The sequence below is a fragment of the Patagioenas fasciata genome, chromosome 14, assembly GCF_037038585.1.
Source record: "Patagioenas fasciata isolate bPatFas1 chromosome 14, bPatFas1.hap1, whole genome shotgun sequence".
In the NCBI taxonomy this organism is placed as follows: domain Eukaryota; kingdom Metazoa; phylum Chordata; class Aves; order Columbiformes; family Columbidae; genus Patagioenas; species Patagioenas fasciata.
Window position 1 is genome coordinate 19631258 of NC_092533.1, and position 15865 is coordinate 19647122.

General features: G+C 46.7%; 1 protein-coding gene across 1 annotated transcript in view; it reads right to left on the reverse strand.

Moving 5' to 3' along the window:
* The window catches only part of FGF18 (fibroblast growth factor 18), a 72118-nt gene that overhangs the window by 37596 nt on the left and 18657 nt on the right, over nucleotides 1–15865 (reverse strand). The window contains 1 exon segment of the mRNA XM_071814893.1: nucleotides 6142–6322. Coding sequence (XP_071670994.1) covers nucleotides 6142–6322 — 181 coding nt within the window.

The window sequence follows — 15865 nt, forward strand, 5'->3', positions numbered from 1 at the left end:
TTTTCCAAACCCTGATCAGTGATTACGGAGACCTGAAGTTTGGACACAGAGCTAAAAGTTGACTTTTAAAATTTTCTTTTCCCAGGAAAGTCAAGGGTCTTTAAGCTATGTTTAGCTCCAGAAGTAGGGAAGTCAAAAATCACTGCAGTGTCAGAGGAAAAACAAACAGCTTCTGCTGTTACTAGAGGTACAAAAGAGGGACTGCTGTAGAACGAGTTGGATGTCAGGTGTGAGGCTGGCCACAGTGCAGTTTGGGGTAGCAGCTATCAAAACCAAAAGCAAAGGAAATTGCCAAAAAATACGTTGTTTGAAATAGGTTTGTCACAAATCAAAAACCAAGCCACTCGGATAATTCTTCCCAAACTTCTCATCCTGCCTTAAGCAGAGCTTTCCCCTAGCCTGGCACAGGCACGGAATACAGCAGAATAAAAAATAAAAACGTCTTAGATGTAGAGAAGGTTCATGTGAGATGCTTACGGAGCATTTCAAACGGCAGCTGAACCTTCCCGAGCGGGCTGGGAGGCGAGGGCAGCCCAGGCCCCGCTGCTCCGGGCGCTCGGGCCGCCCCGTGCGCGCTGACGCGGCCGGGCCGCAGGGCTCCTCCTCCCCGAGGACACTTCACCTGCCCTGCTGCCGATGGAAACGGGAGGCGCTTCAAGGAAAAAAAAATAACAAAAATAAAGCAATCATGGCATGTTGGGCAGAAGGGAGAAAAAAAAAAAAGCAGAATCACAACACAGCAGCTGGACAGCGAAGGTTTCTGCCGCTCAGGCCAGTCCCCAGGACCCATCTGACTGTACAGCTGCCACGGTGAATGATCGTCCCTCCGCTGAGGTCAGCTCTGCCCCCGGGCTAAGTAAGTGAAAATAAATGGTTTAGAAGATAAAAGGTCTTTTAAAAAAATTATTTGTCTTGTTGTCATGTCAAAACTGTAATGGGAAGAGACTGGAGGCAGTGATATGGTGTTTAAATAGGAAACAGCCATCCTGAGGGTTCAGCGGAATAAATTACAAAGCAAATCGCAGTTCATGCATGAGCTGTGCCGGGACGGACGGCCCCTGCGCACATACCTGCTTCCTGGGAAGAAAAGCAGGTTTCTGAACATCCAGCCTGTGGAAATACAGCTGTATTTAACTAACCAAACCACTCTTTGGGCTACAGCTCCCGTATTTCTTGCAGGTTAATTCTGAGCCTTCCAGCCACAATGAGTTCAGTTTTTTCTTCCTAAGCTTCCCAGGAGAGGGATCAAAATTGATTTGAACCATTTTGGGAAGGGAAAGGGTTAATCAGGTTTCCCAAGGCAGCTTGCTGTTAAGGTGCCAGAAATACAAGGGGAAAGAATTGACTTGCTAAAGATGGGACAATGGCACTGGTATTTTGCATTTGTTTCCAGGCTTTGAGATAGAACAAATGGGAGCCATTAGTGAAATGAGTTTAGGGAGTTCTAAATTAGCTGTCAGGCTGCCAAACCCCAAGAAGTGCTATGTCAGCTCATTAATTCTGCAGAACACAGGATTACCCAAACCTAGGAAGGAATCCTGCAAAATTTAGAGTCAATTAAAGGAGGCTATTTTGCTATAATAATATTTTCCACACATATTACACCTCCTCATGGAACAGAGCCCACTTCTACCACAAACGATGTCTAGACAGCTGTAATGTGCTCTCCATGGGCTTGTCCACTGGCATCTCTGGGAAGCTCCAGCTGGAGCAGAAGGTGGGACTGCAAGCTGTGGAGCACATCACCCAGCCTGGGGTGGCCCCAGGAGGAGACACCCGATCTCCCAAGCTCTTCGCTTTACCCGCACCACCCAAAAAAGCACATCTGTATATGGTGTGATGTCTTGTACCAGCAACGCTCACCGCACATGGAGGTAATGCCTGGCATCATGCCTGCACACCTCTTGGATTTGCTTCCCTCCTTGCTCTGCCTGAGCCCAGATTGGTTAAATCCAGGCTTTGTGAGCTTCCCCAAACCTCCTGTCTCTGGAGCATCTCCTGAGTTAAACCCCACTGAACTAAGAGAGAGTCTTGGAGAGGACTTCACCGGCTGGGGGTCCATCCCTCCGGGTGGCTGAGAAGCTGGTAGGGGTGACGCTGAGATACGAACGCTGAGAAGAAGACAAGTTGTACCTGTGTGCTGCGGGGTGTCCTCAAACCAAGCTACAAACTAGAAGGTTTAAAAGACAGATGCTTTACCACCTTCTAGGAGACTCAAGATTTTTTTTAAACTGTGCTAGGCTAAGTCAACAGACAATATACCACAAGCTGATAACCTGGAACACACTGACTAATCACCTACCCACACATATTGCATCCCAGCAGTCACAACACCTCCGCACTCACCACAAACACAAGTTACCCCACAGAGCAGACAAGCTCCAAGGCCCCTGGCGCCCCCTCGCCTCTCTCCTGATGGCCATTGCTTCTCATCGCCCGCAGGACAGCAGCAGCCAGGGACAAATTAAAACCAAAATCACATGGCTGTGAAATACAAATGAAGCAAAAAATGCCTTCACCCAACCAAGAGAGCTCTGTCTCCCCAACTGTGCCGGATACAAAGATCACGGACAAACAGGATAGAATGTCTTCTGCCTTTTGTGAAATGAAAATAAATGAAAGGATCTAAGGTTTCAGGTCACTGATCCCTCTCTTCCCTATCTGTACCATTTATCGGAGGTAGAATATAAAGGTTTCAGGTCCTTTTTTTTTTGTCAGCACTTTAATGGTTGTTTTTTCTCCTTCCTTCTTTTATTTTCTGAATGAAAGGACCACTTAGGAACCTGTAAAGTAATAATAAGCTTATAGCAGGAATATTGTTTTTCTGGGCCAGTGCAAACTCCTCCTGAATAGGTTGAAGAGATTAAAGTAAAAATGTAATCTGTAAATAGATCAGGCTTTTAATTAGTTTATAGACTGTTAAGAGATAATATTTTGCTCACATACATCACCTGTTATCTAAAGATCTCGGCGCACTTTAGGAACATCAATTAAGCCTTAAAAAAGAAAAAAAAACACCTTGGGAGATAGGTAAGTGTATTTAGATTAATTAGTGTTGCTGTGAGCAGCAGGCATTATTATTAGATTTAATTTAGTCCAATAATTGACTTATCTGTTAATGGATTCTAATTCATCTGAGAAGGGATCAAATCCATCTGATTAAAAGGATTACATCGACTCAATTAATTCTATTAACTGACTTAATTTGCCATTTAATAATTTGACACATGGGGCCAGATCTTGACCCCAAAGAACACATAAACCAAAAATCACATCCCGGAATTATTATGCCAGCAAAACTCTGCACTGCAGAGCACGCATTCATCCTTGCACATGGCATTTGCAGATCTGGATAAAACATTCAAGGGGGTTTTCCCCTTGATCCCACGGGATCTCGTCTCCCCGCGCGAGGGCCGGTCGGTCCTTTTGCTGTGCTCGCGGTGGCTGCCTGAGATTTGCCACTTCCCCTCTTTTCTGGGCATTCTCTTCAACCAAGAGGTGAGAAGTTTTACAGAAGTCAATAAAACCTTGCAATAAAACTAACCTCCCTTCAAAGGCAGGGCAACGCTCCCAAGCCAGCCATTTGGAAGCTAAATCATCTCTACACTTGGACACTGCTGTTTAACCAGTTGTGAACGTATGAGAGGAGACAAAGGTGTTAAAATGTTAAAAAAAAAAAAAGTGACTGGTGTCAATTGCTGGTGATGGGCACTATGGACCATGGCCACAGCTCGACCGAGCTGCCCACATGAAGACTGAATCTGCTTTGCCCTTGCCTCCCTTTGCCTCCTCTTAATGGTACTGAGTTCTTGGGAGAATTCAGGGCTGGAGCCAGCTCACGGGCATCTTTTCTCAGATATCAGCTCTTACTCATCCTCCCAAAGACTTCCCTGGGCTGTAATCCTTAGAACATCGACCCACATCACCCCCACCATCATCTCCCTGGGCAGTGGGACAGGGTTAAGCCAACGGAGAAGCTGTGGGAGACCGTACCATCTGCAAGGGTGACACAGCCAAGGAACGAGCTGGGCTTTCCCCAGTGCTAAGCCAGGCTCTGACTGACCCGGTGTAGAAGCAGTAAAAGAGGGAAGGAGAGGAAAAGGGCAGGAGGAAAACCAGCCATCTGCTGAGAGGAAGGGTGTCCATCCTCCTTCAGAGGCAGATCTGACCAGCAAGACGGAGATGTGGATCAAAAGTTTGCAACTGTTAAGATCCCCAGACCTGGTTTAAGCCTCTCTCTGGTCTTGATCAAAGGTTACTCCATAATAATGCCTCACGGGGGAGGGGTTCCCAGCACATAATGCATCCTGTGTCATTGCCTTTGTATCCAGTTTTGGCTGTAACACAGATGGTTCTCACTTCAGTAACTCTGACATCTCTCCCCCCTTCATTATCACAGCCAGGAGCTCTGTGTGGTCACATCCTGGACCTCCAGGCCCCATCTCACTGTCTCCCCGATTATCATGCTCTAAGTGTTCCCATGCCAAGCAAGATGATGAACAGATTTCCATAACCTTTCAGCATGGCCAGGGATGGGGAGGCTTTGCAGCCTGATGCAGCGGTGGGGGGAGCAGGCGGGGGTGTCAGCAAATGCCCCCCACAGCTGGAGCACCTTGGCTTGCAAAAGGATGCCAGCAGCCGGGAGCGGAGAGGATTCGGCGGTGAGTGGCGACGCAGGCACCAGGGAGCTCCCCAGACAGGGAATCTACAACCGTGCAGCATCGGCATCGGTCAGGAGCATGCTCCTGCGCGAGGATTTGTTGTTCAGACACGATTGCATATGCATGAAGGGGACAAGATGGGTTTTGACACATAAATTAGCACTTGTCAGCTGCTCACGGGCACACTTCCCTGCTGCACCCCACGGTAAATGCCACTTCTTTTATGGCGAGGAAAACTCCATCACAGTACCCGATAGACACTGAGGGCAGGAGTGTTCCCTGGGAAGTGGCAGCAAGCGCAGCGACTGGTTTACATATGAAACCTTAGGGGGATGAATACAATAAAATGACACAATAATTAGCAGCCCAGTGACGCTTTCCACTCCTGTTTCATCTGGAAATTTGGGAAAGACAAAGGACAAGGTTGATGAGACCTTGTGGCAGGGCTTTCTCTGAGAGACCGGATGACTGCGCAGCAGCCATGGGGGTTCGTTTCACAGCAGGCGGGTGCTTTGGAGCTGTCACCTCCTGTGGCACAGCTCACCCTGCTCCTCTGCCGCGTTGGCAGCAGCACGAGCTGCCCTCACGTGCCTCATCCCGCCTGCAGCTCCCTGAGGGAACAACCCTGTCCAGATTTCAATCTGCTACCATCATATCCTACCTCCACCTCACCAGTGCTCCCCCTGAAATCAACCTCATGCGAACGTGCACACCATCCAACACACACACACAGAGCAACGCATGAATGCACAGGGGCTGTACGTCCCTAAAACACAAAGGACCAGTTCTCTGAACAGCCCTCAAATCCAGCAAACAACTTGAGAAAAAGTATCTCTGCTGCAACCATCTCAAAATGTACCAGAATTACAGAGCTTTTTGTAATTCAGCCCACTAGCAGCATTTCTAGCATGCTGCTTGTGTGCAAAGAGTAGTTGAACACACTGCTAGCCCAGGGGAACTTCAATTATTTGCGTTCCTGCAGGATCCACACACCTCAAGATTCAGCTTAAGCTCTGGGACTCTGTAAAGCTCCCAGGTCTGCTTAACTTCAGCTCAAACCAAATGTCCCCTCTGCCTAGAAAGATTAGAGTCTTTCATCAAAGCACTTGATTCACCCAAATTCAAGCCCAGAGTTCATGGGGAAAGACATCCCCAGTCACCTATCTCGGTATGGTTTACAAATTATAGTCAATACACTGTGAGCTCATCCGATCGGCAGAAAGAGAATTTTCTCTTCAAGCACCAACATACACTAATAAATTGGGGTATGATGCTCCTGCAGGAACTGCTTGCAGCTGGGAGCCAGGCTGACAGCCTGCTCCAACACAACAAACCCCATGTTCTTAACCTGGAAAGGCTTTTTTTTCCTTTTATCCTTTTTTATTGCTCTTCTTATTTTTCTCCCAAGAGGCCCTCAGCCCACCACACAGGATTACAGCCTTTGACTTGGAGTCTGGGGGATCCCAGTAAATATCCTTACCATATTTATCTCCATCTTCTCCTTTGGCACTGATCCTCCTGCCGAGCACTTGGATGTGTTTCCCACTTGTCCTGCTGTAAAGCTGATAGAGCCGAAGCTGCTTTCTGCTCACATCATCCCTCGCTCGCGTCTGGTTCTCCACGTGTATCCGAAAATCTACGTTCTCCTCGGCAGCAAACATCTGAGAGTAGATGGGGAGGGGAGAGAGAACAGAGGAGCCCGTGAAACAAAACAAGCGCCTCGGACAGAAGCATCGCCCGTCAACCTGGCGCAGGAGGACTCGGCTTTGGGTGTCCTTCACCCAACAGCTGCAGGATCAGGCTCTCAACATGTAATTCTACCCAGAGCTGGCTCTCGACAGTAAAGCAAACCTGGGTTTTTACAATGAAACTGGGTGGGGGGATGTTGAGTAAAAACTTCTGCTTGGTCCTGCTTTGATTTAATCCTGGTCAGACATGCTGGCCATAAATTAGGCTCTTTTGCATATGAAGAGTCTCTACCAGGTTACGCAGACACGTAGGGGAGGAAGGGGATGGACAACTTGATTTCACAGAACTTGTATTTCACTTTCAGCAGCAGCGTTTATTGCCCAGATTAACTGCAGGGAAGAAGCCAAGGGAAAAACCTATTTATGCTGATGTTAGCAGACTGGACTCTAGCTACGCACAGGCATAAAATCTACTAAGATAAAAGCACCATTTGTGCATGGCCATTCTTCAGCCTAACTTTATTGCCAGCTTTGCTTTTATGTGAAGCCAGCTCATTGGTGACTATCTAAGGATGGGTCTCTGTTAGCCTCAACCAGGTCGGAGCTTTGGGAGAGATAATGAGGAGCAGCAAGAGCTCGAGCCACTTCATCTGTTTCTTCTGGCCAACAGATTAAACTAACCTTGAATTCACTACAGCCTTAAAACATTATCAGAAACTTTCTCTGACTCATCTGCACTTCTCTGGAGATCTTGTTTCCTATCTTACCTTGTGGTTCCCAAGAAACACTGAAACAGGTCCCGCCTTGCCCAAGGTCAGAGGATCTGACAACCACGATGTTCTCAAGATGCCCTCCAGACAGGGAAGTTGGGCAGAAAGCACCCAAAAGCACCTTGTACCCGAAGAATACGAAAGCTCAGAAATTGCTCCATGAATCTGTCCCTGAGAGCAGGACAATAAATTATTTGGAAGTGAAAAGCAAAAGATTATCGAGTAGCACATACAGGAAACTACTGCACAATAGGTAATTTTCTAATTCGACCAAGACAAAGACCATTCCAATTCTACTGATTGCTGATGAGCTCTAATGCTGTGCATCACTCGCATGTAAGAGGCAAAATCCACCACAAAATGAGAATCACATGGAAATTTAATGATGCCTATAAGCATCATGTAGAAATTTAATGATGCCTAGGTTTGGGGCTGGCAGAGGAACAATAATTACTCCTAGCGGAGTTACTGCTTCTACTCCTAACACATTCACACTATGGCATGCTTGTCTTGCTCGTGTGGAAGCAATAGTGTTCTGATATATTGGTATGGGGATGGAGCTGCTAATGTAAATGAAAAAAGGTAAATAAATGCTTGTTCGGGTCCATTCCAGGCTAAAATTCACAAAAACAAGTGGCCACAACAGGCAAACCAGCCCCATTTCAGCCTCCTGCCTCTGTCATACTAGCAAATATCTCTTAAGTCAAATACTCCTTGAAAGTCAAAAGCTCAAAAAGAACTTTTTAGCATTTCCAGTTATCAAGCAGACACATGGATCAGCAGCAGAAGGAGAACTTTGAGCAGGCAGTGCTGCTTAGCACCAGATCTTCACTAAGCAACCCAAACACAAACACGATATTCAGCACAGTGGCAACAGCAATGAGGTTCACAGGGATGTTGCAGGATCACATTTGCTGCCCTTATTAAATGCTGGGATTACACTGTTTGGATCCCAAGCCCTAAGAGAAAAATCAATTTCACTCTCTTACTTTACCATCAAAGTCAGGGGTTGCAGGAGCTGAACCCACAGGCTGCACCACAGGAGGTTCAGGGCAACACTGGGTCTAAACAGACAATCAAGGCACCAACACAAGCGACAAACAAGAATTACACAATTAATCGTAGCGATATTCCCCACCCTCAGAAAACAGTTCAGCAAGAAGCCGTGACCCAAAGCTGAGGATGCGAGAGGAAAAGGAGCCACAGCCCGTGCAGGAGGGACCGTGGGACGCGGATGGAGCTGGAGCCACCATGGAGCCAGGCTCTGCTCACCCTCCTCTCCCGTGGCTGTATCTCAGCACAGCAAACAGGACTTGGCTTTTAACAGGAATAATATCCAGCTCTTTTTGTCTTCCTACATCTCTTCTTGCCTTTTTTTTTTTTCCAAATGATATTGTTGCAAAGGACGGTTAGCTAATAAAATTAGAGATGTTCAAGTAATGTTGACAGTCTGCCTGGTACCTGCAAGGCTATTTGCAGTTAGGATTCTGGCTCCATCACTATAAGATTTAAAACAGACTTTATATCAAGATGATATTGTTACATTGCTTTCGCCACATGTTAATGAATTTCACATTTTTCTAGGAAAAAAAGCAAAACAGGTGGGATCTGGAGCTGGGGGAAGGGCAGGTTGCTTTGCTTTCTTGGAAACTTCAAATAGGAAAGGCAATCTGTTTTCCAAAAGACGTTTTAATCATTTGTCTTAACTGTCTCTGGAACACTCGCAGACAGAGGCCCCAGCACCCACGGTGCCGTCCTGCACCGTGGGCAGCTCTGAACAGGCACAAACCCACCTGCGCATGTTTGGCACAGTTCTCCTGCCCGACATCAGCTAATGAAGTTTCTCCTGACATCACAAGAAGAGCAGGAGAGATGACATCTCCTTCTCATTGTCACCCACAATCCCAACAGCTTGTCCAAGCCCAGCGGCCACCTGATGCGGGGATCAGCAGGGGACACTGAGGCCTGACAAAGTCAGCTCGAGCATCTATGACTCCATCACTTCTGCAACAGGGCCAGCTCTAACCCAGGGAAGAAATCCTGGAGGAGGAACGTGCCACAGGTTCTCCTTGCACCTGCCCCATCCCCTGGTCCAGCACAGCAGTGAAACCACCAGGATTCAGCCGCCTGCTTCAAGATAAGTCCACGCTTAACCACTCAGTGGAAACAGGATGATCTGCTGGAATGTGGCCAAGGGGAATTAGCCGTGCCAGCCTGGGCTGCATCCGGCCCGCAGCACAGAGCATCAATATTCTGAAATAAAATTTCATGCAGTGTCGATTTCATGAGATAAAACCTATTTGGTCATCACTGAAATCCATTCTCATTGTACCCCTGCCCTAAGAGAATACTCCCTCAAGCAGCTAACTTTACTGAGATAAGAAAGTCCATTTATATATATCATAAGAGAGGCTCTCTTTCATAAATCTCAAAAAAATCAGTAACATACACCTCCTCCGGCAACTGATTGCCAACACTCACTCAAGAAGGTCACCTGAAACCAAGTCCATCCATCCACAAACACATGTCTGTAACAATCATGACCACACAAAAACAAATGCAGAAATGTCATCTTCTTCCCCGTTGCTCTGCCCTGGGGAGACCACACCTGGAATATTGTGTCCAGTTGTGGCCCCTCAGTTCCAGAAGGACAGGGAACTGCTGGAGAGAGTCCAGCGCAGCCACCAAGATGCTGAAGGGAGTGGAGCATCTCCCGTGTGAGGAAAGGCTGAGGGAGCTGGGGCTCTGGAGCTGGAGAAGAGGAGACTGAGGGGGGACTCATTCCTGGGGATCAATATGGAAAGGGGCAGTGTCAGGAGGATGGAGCCAGGCTCTTCTGGGTGACAACCAGTGACAGGACAAGGGGCAATGGGTTCAAGCTGGAACACAGGAGGTTCCACTTGAATTTGAGAAGCAACTTGTTCATAGTGAGGGTGTCAGAGCCTGGCCCAGGCTGCCCAGGGAGGTTGTGGAGTCTCCTTCTCTGCAGACATTCAAACCCGCCTGGACCCCTTCCTGTGGAACCTCATCTGGGTGTTCCTGCTCCATGGGGGGATTGCACTGGATGAGCTTTCCAGGTCCCTTCCAACCCCTGACATTCTGGGATTCTGTGATTCTGTGATTCAAGTACCACCTGAAAACTTAGAAGCTTCCACTTCTGTTCACGAAAGCAATTTTTTTTGTTGTTAATATGTTATTACTGGAAATAAAAACATCATACACAAAATGATTACTTTTTTTTTGGCCTTTTAATCTGGTCATCCACACATCTGTGTTGTAGGTAGGAGAGGCTACAGACTGTGGGTCCAGGTCCCTGAAATGACAGCTGTTGGCACCTTCTAGCTCCAGAGCAGGAATGCACCCTGTAGGACACTCTCCGGGGACAGGAAAAGGATTTTTGGCACTACTGTGTCTCATCCAGTGTTTTGGTGGGATTTGGGGTTGTATTGTGGTCTGTTTTGCAAATCTGTCAAACTGCTGCGGGCTGCTGTCTGTCCAGGACAACTTCAGCATCTCGGGATAGCGGGTTTCATATAACTCCATCTTGTTCAGTGGCACTGGTTTATAGTCTGCAAAATCCCAGTCATTAATACAGAGGCAACAAATCCAGAGCATCAAATCCAGTTTCATTTTTATTCTTCCTCTTTTCTTTTCAAGCAGTTCCCCAACTATTTAGTATTTATTTATCACAACATCTTTCAGCAACAATATACATCTACAGAGACATCCTAAAAATACAGGTGTCAATACAGGAGTTTATGAAAGGGATTAAACTGCATTCCTTTCAAAACCAACCACCACCTCAAGCCACGGATGCATCAGAATTGCCTTACTCCTGGAAAGAAGCAGCCATCCCTCCCCGCTGCTGTACTTGCTCAGTCATTCCGGGTAAGCACGTTTAGTCCTTCCTCTGTTCCAAAGGGCCGCAGAAACCAGAAACGACATCTGTCTTCTGACTGGGAGATTCTTCAAGCGCTTTTTTGCCAAATGATTCTCAAACGATGAGTGGATTTCATCTTAAATGGCTCTACAACAATCCTTCAGCTTAAAGAATTACTCTCCTATTTGTTAAGTCCCAGATGGAGGGTGAAGGAAAGACCATTTTGCTGATGCAGCCCAAGGTTTCACATTAAGTAAGCCAAGAAACATTCAAGAACAGCAAGGGCCTCTGCCAGCAGCAGGGCGATGTCAGTCCTGCACAAGCACATCTCTGCCTTGTTTTGAACAGAAAGCAACCACAGCCCCACCAAGGTCAATTAAACCCTCGCGGTGCCAAGCCATGCTTACGGGATTTGCCTTTCCATCCATCCAACCAGCCTCTACACAGCTTGAATTTTCTATTTTTGGCTTTCCAGTAAAATAGGATATTAATCTGTTATTGTTCGTGTCATAAAGCGTTACAGCACGCGATGTCCAAGACCCACAGCATGGCCAAGTTAGCTGGGAGCTGGACTTCAGAATTTCCTGATTTTTAGCTTTTTATCCTATGGAGCCTCCAAGCCTCATCAGAGAGCAAACCGTATGTCATTCCCCAAACTGAGCTAGGAATACAAAATCCCTCTCACTAAGGGCCATACCGATTGCAAAAGATAAACAAGCTATTCAAAGTCCTTTCAAACACAATCTGATAAGCAGGAAATACTTACTACCTTTCAGCCATCAAATCAATCTAATATTAATGATTTTCTCCATGACCTTCTAAACACATGAAAGTTAACTCGAAAAGGTCAACAAGAGGATATCCAAGACAGATCTCTCTCAAGTCTGCAAAGGCAAGTAACAAACCACTTTGCTCCCATGACTTTGGCAGAATTCCTCTATGCCAATTACAGCGGGATTTGCGAGCTCCCCATCCTCAACGTACAGCGAAACACAATGCACTCCTTATTTTCTGCTTTTTCCTCCTCTTAACTGCAAAGTCAATCCATCACCAGGATACTGTTACTTTCAGGTTACAAAGCGCGGTTCGAAACAAGGCAAAAGTGGATGTGCACTGCCTTAACGTGTCACTTCTTTGGCCTTAGAAGCACATACAGAATTTCATCTAAAACAAAGCAGCTCCATACTGCAATGCCCAGCAGGAGCTCAGAGCAAAGGGCACAGATTTGCACAAACGTAAGTAAACCCTTCAAAATAACAGAACTTAGACCTTTGTTTCTGTGTTGTTTTGCAAAGTGATTTCCTCCTGCTATCCAAGGAAAAGTATTTTTTTCCTTGAAAAATATCCAAAAAGCTAAATCGTGCTCTTGGTCTTAGGAGACGTCACCTCTGACGATGACCATGCACGCTCCAGGATGCGCTGTGAGGACGGGCAACACCATGGAAGTGGTTGTTTAGAAGACACAAGACTCCCAAACTCCACAAAAGACTCCACCAATGGAATTTACAAAGGATTACACTTGAAATGCTTTTTGCCTTCTTTTTTCTTTTTCAGTGGGAAAAAAATATCCATCAGACAAGCATGGATGTCCTATTTAAAACCCATATGCCAAAAGACCTCACCCCACAAGAGCTGCACCAGTCTATCACCCATTCATAAATTGAATCATGAACCATCTTTTGGCTATTTCCTTAGAAGTATCTTTCACCTCCCTAATACTCTCTGTCTTAATTTTCTAACTCATATACATACATACAGTTCACATCTGTTTATTCTTGTACCAACACCATCCTTCAGCTTGAATAATACTTTTCCCCCTTGCGATTTCCTCTTCCTGCTCTCCTCCCAACTTCCATTTCATTGTGCTGGGAAAGGACAAAAGCCAAGGACCAGATGACCTCTGGATCCCTCGTCACCAAAGAGCTCCTACTCCAAGGGCAGGTGCTGAGCTCTGCCCTGGCATGGCCCATGCAGGGGACATCAGCCCATCACGGAGAGAAACCCAGAGCTCTCTCTGCTCCAAAACTGAGCGCCTCACTTTTTTGACTTGAGCACTTTCAAGTCTCTGTAGTACATGAAATTCAATGCTGTCTGGTTTTTAATGCAGTCTAAGTGAAGTGCATGTAGGGATGGAGCTGGAAAGGAGAAGGAAATGGGGTGATGAGGGGGTTGAGCCTGCCCATCCCTTCGGATTTCAGAAATGTTAAACAAGACCAAAAGAGAAGAAGTTTCCGGGGCTTGGAAGAGGGGACATACAGCTCAGCGAGGTGACACATACTTGAATCCAGAAGCTGCTCGGCAAGCAAAGTCTCTTTTCCTCCAGAGAGCTGCCTGCCACGTTCAGAGAAGCCATACATTAAATCTCCTTGGGCAGCGTCAGGCCTTCCGTCTCTTTGAAACACGCAGTCTCTGAGAAATCTGGCTACGGCTCAGCCAACCCCCCAGCATCTCCCCGAGATGTCGCCAGCCTGCCAAGCCGTGAACCCCTGCTGTCCCGCTCCCTGAAAGCAACGTGTCCATCAGCCCTGGGACGGCAGACAGTGTTACCGAGCCTGGGATGAAACCACAGCAGGGAGCGCAAAGAAACTGCAGCCTGACAGAGCTTGAGGAAACGAATGTTTTATGGCCCATCAGTCACTATTTGGCCATTTTCTAGAGAAAGATGATGCCACCTTCGAGAAAACCAAATTTCTCCATTTGATGATGGAGTGAGCCTCAGCCAGAACTGTGAAAACGCACCATTTGTGAGATGGTGATGTTTTAAACTTGCTCCACCCTGGGAAATGGTTCAGTCTGGGGAAGAGCAGGGTTTCAGCCTTGATTAATGACTTTAAAACCCCAGCTGTACTCACGTGCAACCGGGGGAAGGGACGGTCCAGCCAGTGCTGCAGGGCCATGCAAAGCCCAGCACGAGAGTGTTGTTGCTCCTAAATAGGCTCCAACAACCCCGTCCTCCACATCTCCACCTGCATCTGCCCGTTCCCATGGATTCTGAACCAGGTCACCGGCTGCAGCCCCCAAGTCACATTATTAATAAAATTACCATGGGCAACAGCAGCTCAGTAGCCTGTAGGAGGGAGCCCACCCCTCCATGAGCTCTTGGCAGTTCTGATTCTCCAGAAATACAATTCAGAACTTAATTATTATTCTTTCTTATTTTTCTCCAGTCATGATATATATATATATATATATATATATATTTTTTTTAATTATTTATTTTTAAAAAATTATGGGTTGGTAGTATTTTACCACAGCTATCAATCAGGCAACCAGCAAGCAGGGCTTTTTCTTTCTTCCTTTCTTTCTTTGTTTTTCTTTCTTTTTAATGCTTGTTATATCTCTGCTATATACTTCCTCTCCACACAGAAATATCCCTTCAAAGCTTGATATTATTGAGCAGCTTTCAACCATGCCCAGCAGAGCCATGTATTCTCTGCATTTGTCTGGCCTTTGTTTCTAGGAATGAAATACCAATGTCTGAACAGTGTGACTTCATTTCACTCCTTCATTCCAATACTTGTTCTATTTCTATCCCACTGGGTCAAACTCACCTATTGTGAGACCTCACCGATTTCAATTACATCAGGGATTAATTTGTTCCATTGCGTTGAAGCTGTTAATACAATCCTTGCTGGCTCTAGATTAGAAAAGGCACGGTGGAGACCTCCCTCGCAGGCAGTGTGTTTAACAGCGGTCTTGATCTTCATTTTTGTTCAGCAGTGGGGTGTGTTGGTTTTTTTTCTTCCCTTTGTGCCCCTTTGCCCCTCTTTTCACAATCTTCCCCTTCCTTTCTCAAGTGCCCTTATCAGAACTGGGTGGTCCTTCTGACTTCCACTGCAGTGGGCAAAATGTTGCTTGCAAGACAGGACAATGCTGGAAGGAAGGTCCGACCAAGGCCACCTGACGTTGTGCAGCCGCGACGACTCCAGTGTTGGCACCTCGTCCCCCCCCGGATGATTTTGAAGGGTCGCTGCAAGTCCTCATGTGCCCAGAGGGATCTGCAGGTGCTCAGTTCTGCAGCTCCGACCACTGGCCGACCGAAGTCTCAAGGGTGAAACCGAGATGCTCCACGTAGCAGATGGACACGCCAAAATGCGTATTTGTCAAGTAACTCTGGTTTTCCCTTCTAGGGTTCCAAAACTGGGACACAAGATCACAACAGAGCTTTAAAGTGTCCAGCTCTGGGGGCTCGTAGGACACCTGTGATACCAGTTTAGGGTGATCTCAGTAATCTTGTCTCAAAGTTGACATTTATCCACATGATTTTTGTCTCAGGAAGAGATACTGATGCAGAGAGATCTGAGGCCTATGCGGGTGCAAAGCAGCTGAGCTCTGCTTGAGTGCTACCATTTTGTCTCACAAGATCCATAGCATTTCCATTTAAAAAAAAACCACATCTTACTGAAACTATCTTTTTACGAAATAGTGTGATGATTCCAGAATAATTAGAACAGCGGTTTTAAAAATATAAGCAGGGGGAAAAATAGAGGATATTAAAATAAAACCAAACAAGCAGCTCAGCATGCAGATTCCTCCCTTGCTTACCGAAATACATTACGTTTCCAAGTTGGTTTCATGAGGTCACCTCAGGCTTCGACGGGGCATCTCTGTGCAGCCTGGGCTGCAAGAAGCTGCAAGCGTTACTGCTGTAGCAGTCCAGTTGGCCAGACAGAGGTTAGACAGACCGGGCTGCAGGGCTGCAAATTTGTAGCAATGTTCAGCACCTGTTTTTCCAAAATGTGCAGTGTTCCCATCTATTACTGCACATAGGAATAAGCTGGCCTGGTATCCCCCAACTGTTTATTTAGCTCTGCCACTCACCTTAGACCTTGGCAGAGCCATCCAGGGTCAGGGTGAAGGCCCCGC